The sequence below is a fragment of the Pygocentrus nattereri genome, chromosome 9, assembly GCF_015220715.1.
Source record: "Pygocentrus nattereri isolate fPygNat1 chromosome 9, fPygNat1.pri, whole genome shotgun sequence".
In the NCBI taxonomy this organism is placed as follows: Eukaryota; Metazoa; Chordata; class Actinopteri; order Characiformes; family Serrasalmidae; genus Pygocentrus; species Pygocentrus nattereri.
The window spans coordinates 10,142,524-10,146,903 of record NC_051219.1 but is presented as its reverse complement, the minus strand read 5'-3'; the positions used below and the strand labels follow the sequence as shown (position 1 = coordinate 10,146,903).

Here is a 4,380-nt window from a genome sequence, read left to right as displayed (position 1 = left end):
TAAACTTTATTGCTCAAAATGTTTCTATTGTAAAATTGTCTACAAGACAAAACCAGCTGTGAGACTGTGAGTGTGTATGTGTGGCAGAGTCTAAGATGAGATTGGGCTTTATTTCTTACTGGTTAGGGTAAAGCATCGATCTGCAGGAAAAGGACAAGTGACAGGTTGATGATCACATATCAGTCCATCACAGTTGTAACACTTCAGAGATGTAGGAGTCTGTAAATCTACAAAGACAAACAAACAAAAAATGTACACAACACAACAATCAAGCAGATGTGAAGTTACACTGCACAATGAAATACACATGCACGGTATTGGTAAAAGGCAGAAGGTCAAACAAAAAATTCTGATGATGTAATATTTTCTGTAAGGTGAGGCGAGGTCACCGTCGAGATGTGGCAACTTTACATTTATTTATTTATTTGTTTATTTATGTCACGTGGAGCGATAAGGCAGACACACACGCTGAGATAAGCGACTTTTATTCTGGGCAAATCCAGGGTCGTGGTCAAAACAGTGCAAGGTCATATGGCCAACGGGGGGGCGATCGGGGGACGGACATGACAGGATAAACCCTAAACAGGATGCGATGGTACAAACAGTATACAGAGCGGTATGGAAACTGCACTGTTCAGGGCAGGATGGCTCTCTAGCATGTAATCAAAATCTCAGGAGCAGCTTTCCCCTCACTACATGACATTTACCGCACCAGGGTCATCAGGAGGGCCCATAACCTCATCAGGGACAGTTGCGAGAGGAACAATGTGATTTTACCCAGAGCAGCTTTTTACCAAGTTGGAATACCAGTGTTCTGAAATGGTTCCAATACCACTTCATCCCTCAAGACATACAGTCCTCTTTTGCACACTGACTACCTCTGTGTGAGGGATTGATGCAGCAGCATCACAGCTTCCACACACAGTGGCTGCGCTGCAGAGCTGTTCAGCAGACAGTTCTACAGATGTGACGCACAATTAATCTTGTGTTGCCCATTAATAAAGATCATAAAAAAAAAAGTGCATTTATTTACCGTAAGCAGAATTCTCACTTGTGACTGAGAGACTCGGCTTAACACTTTGATCACCGTTACACTGATCAGTGTCACAGCACGTCATCGCATCGCTTTGTTCGTAACACTTAGCCTTGTTCGTACATCCTTTTGCCGTATGTCTGTGGCCCATAAAAACAAATGCTGACAAACAGAGAGAGAGAGAGAGAGAGAGACAGAGAGAGAGAGAGACAGAGAGGGACAGAAGGGGTTAAGAAAGCAGAGCTGAAATCCATTTGCAGATATTCATTAAACATTGGTGCACTAAAAAATCTGAATCTGAATCAAATGGAATAAAATACATTGATATAAAATATTTGTCTAATATATTTATGCTGAAGTGATGTGGACATATAAATCACGCAAATGTAATGCCTCAACACTGTACACAAAAATACTGTTGAAAAAAGTTCTAGTGATTTTCCTTTGATGTCACACAAACGTATAAATAAACTATATTGCTCACAACATTTCACTCAAATTGGCTACCATAAACAAACAAGCTGGGATTGGGAATAGTGCACTGTGGAGTCTTAGATGAGACTCTTTCTTACGGGTCGCAGAAAAGCAGCGATCTTCTATAACTGTACACTCCACAAGTTGATCAACACATGCCGGCCCCAGACACTCGTAGCACTTCAGCAATTTAGCAGCCTGTAAATCTACACAGACAACCAGGCAAAAGAACAACAACAAAAAAAATGACATATGGAAGGAAAAATGTTTCATACTTCACTTTACCAACCAAATATAGATGAATTTACAGTACACAAAAAAATCCACATGCACAGCATAATGAATATGAATCAGAAATGTACTGTATTTTATATTTTTACTTTATTTGACAGTCTCAGATATAAATAAAGATGAAAACAACAAGAGAGAGAGAGAGAGAGAGAGAGAGAGAGAGTGAGAGAGAAAGAGAGAGCAGAGCTCAAATAACATTTTCTGCTGAGGTCATGGTTACAGTACAGATGTGGCAACTTTACATTTAGTTGTTTTATAATGAGACTAATTGATCATTTTACAGTAGAACACTTTTATAACACTCCCACCTTTGTTACACAGATCAGTGTCACAACATGTTGCCGTTCTCCCTGCTGAATCACAGGCAGCCTGGGTTCCACACACTTTCATTGAAAACGTTGAACGCATATGTCCGACTGAGAGAGAGAGAGAGGGAGAGAGAGAGAGAAGAGGAAGGAGAGATAAAGAAAGTTACAGGGCTGAAGACCATTCACAGATAAGCATAGAACATTGAGAGACTGAAAAAGCTGAATTTACTCCATTCAGATGGAAAACTACATGAATAAACTACACGGACATGCCAGAGGTCATGAGAGAGAAACTAATATCGTGCAAGCCACATCATTCTCTCCAGAACGCTCCTCAAACCTGGACGACTTGGACCCGATGGCACACTGCGTTATGCTGGTGGAATATCCCATCGTTGTTGGGGTACATGAAGTCCACACTAATGCTTCCCTTAGAAGTTTAATTACAGTAAAGTTGATATTTTGAAATTCGTGCCTGTATTTTATTGTGATGTGTCTGAAACAGGTGGTATATTTTGAATAATTCAGAAAATGCTAAAATATTGTTATGATGTTTTCCTGATATATTACACTTGGGCAGATGTTTGGAGATGTGAGATCTGAAATTTGAGATTCAGCCTCTACTTCATCTCAGTATCAGACAATGTATGTTTGACAGCTTAATATTGAAACTGATTTGGAAAGCTGATGTTGCATTTTACATTTGGCTGATGCTCTTATCCAGAGTGACTTACAATTTGATCATTTTACACAGGGAGGCCAAGGTGGTGTTGGGAGTCTTGCCCAAGGACTCTTATTGGTATAGTGTAGGGTGTTTGCCCAGGTGGGGATTGAACCCCAGTCTACAGTGTAGAAGGCAGAGGTGTTACCCACTACACCAACCAACCACTTTTAAACCTCATCGTTTTAAACCTGATCTCTTCGAGAACTTCCAAAAGAAGAAGATATCAGCTCTAGTGACTGCCTTTTGATTTCATACAAATGTAGATATAAGCACTGCTCCTCACACCTTTTCACACAAATGAGCTACAGTAAACAAACTGCTGTGAGTCGTGTGCTGTAAAGTCTTAGATGAGGTGGAGCTTTATTTTTTACTGTGCATGCAGCGATCTTCATACGGCGAACACACCACAGGTCTAGGATTACATGGCAGGCTGTCACATTGGTAGCACCTCAGAGCTGCAGAACCCTGTAAAGCTTCTCAGAGAAAGAAACAAACAATGAAATGTGAATCTAAACAAATGAAATAGAAGGAAAAACATGTTCTGCTAGCCTCTTCGCAGCATCGCAAACAGTGATTAAAGCTAATCAAAAATGTAGAAAAGTATCAAAAACAACAATTCATTTTCATTCTGGAATCATTCCAGATCCTAAGATAAAATGAGCTCTTTAAAAGAGAATGTGCAAAAGGCTGTTGTTTAGATTGTTTAGTACTGAAAAGGAGTTTCGGTTCTTTGAGGTTTACATTCCCACTAACACTCAATAGCACTACTATTTAATGTAGATAAAATAGAATAAATGTGGTCGATATATAAGATACATCAGCCTTAAAAAGAAAATTCTCTGCATTTAATTATATACCATGTGATATTAAGTATTAGTACCTTCTGAGAAAAGCATGTAGACGAGCATCAGAGTGACCAGCGTCTTCATTGTTGGGGAGTTTGAGAAGCTGAGAGTGTGATGGAGAGACGAGAGTGAACTTCATATATACGACTCTAGAGTTCTGAGAAGGTGTGGCTTTGAAGGCGCTGTTCCTCTTTACAGTTCTCCACTCTTACAGCACCTCCTGCACCCTTTAGTCCCGTGGTATTAAAGTCACAATTTGAAACATCTTTCATGAGAGAACATGTCAACACTTGGGGCATATGCTGTTGAAGGGATCCTGTAATCAAACTTGAAACTTCTTTAAAATAGTAGCCTTGGGTTACGAATATATTTCTAACATCTGGGAATAACAGCAGTTCTTTGTCTTTTATTTTCCCTGTGAGGCACGTGACATTGCCCTTGAGAAGGCCGCTGCCCTTCTCCAAACAAGCCTAACAGTCATTGTGACTGCCTGGACTGTAAACTCAGATTAGTTGACGATCTTCTCCTACAATTACTTAGGTTATTTTGAATCAAATGCTCTTTCTTGTGTAGTGTATTGGTTTGACGGTATTTGAGCACAGGTCTATAGGATTTGCACAAATTAGATTTACCTAAAGATTAGACAATAAATTGTATGAGTTAGAAGATTTGTATTAGTCATTTTAACAAATTAGTAAAGTAAAT

The 4,380-nt window shown here is 39.5% G+C and overlaps 1 protein-coding gene across 1 annotated transcript in view; it reads right to left on the bottom strand.

Moving 5' to 3' along the window:
• Positions 1-3,785, bottom strand: part of LOC108415236 (urokinase plasminogen activator surface receptor-like) — a 5,794-nt gene extending 2,009 nt beyond the window's left edge. Inside the window, exons 1-6 of the mRNA XM_037541182.1 lie at positions 3,711-3,785; positions 3,202-3,303; positions 2,107-2,214; positions 1,606-1,713; positions 1,034-1,195; positions 120-227 (exon numbers count right to left, since the gene is read on the bottom strand). Coding sequence (XP_037397079.1) covers positions 120-227; positions 1,034-1,195; positions 1,606-1,713; positions 2,107-2,214; positions 3,202-3,303; positions 3,711-3,759 — 637 coding nt within the window. The 5' untranslated portion in view covers positions 3,760-3,785. The remainder of the gene's footprint in view (positions 1-119; positions 228-1,033; positions 1,196-1,605; positions 1,714-2,106; positions 2,215-3,201; positions 3,304-3,710) is intronic.
• Between the last annotated feature and the right edge of the window lie 595 nt (positions 3,786-4,380).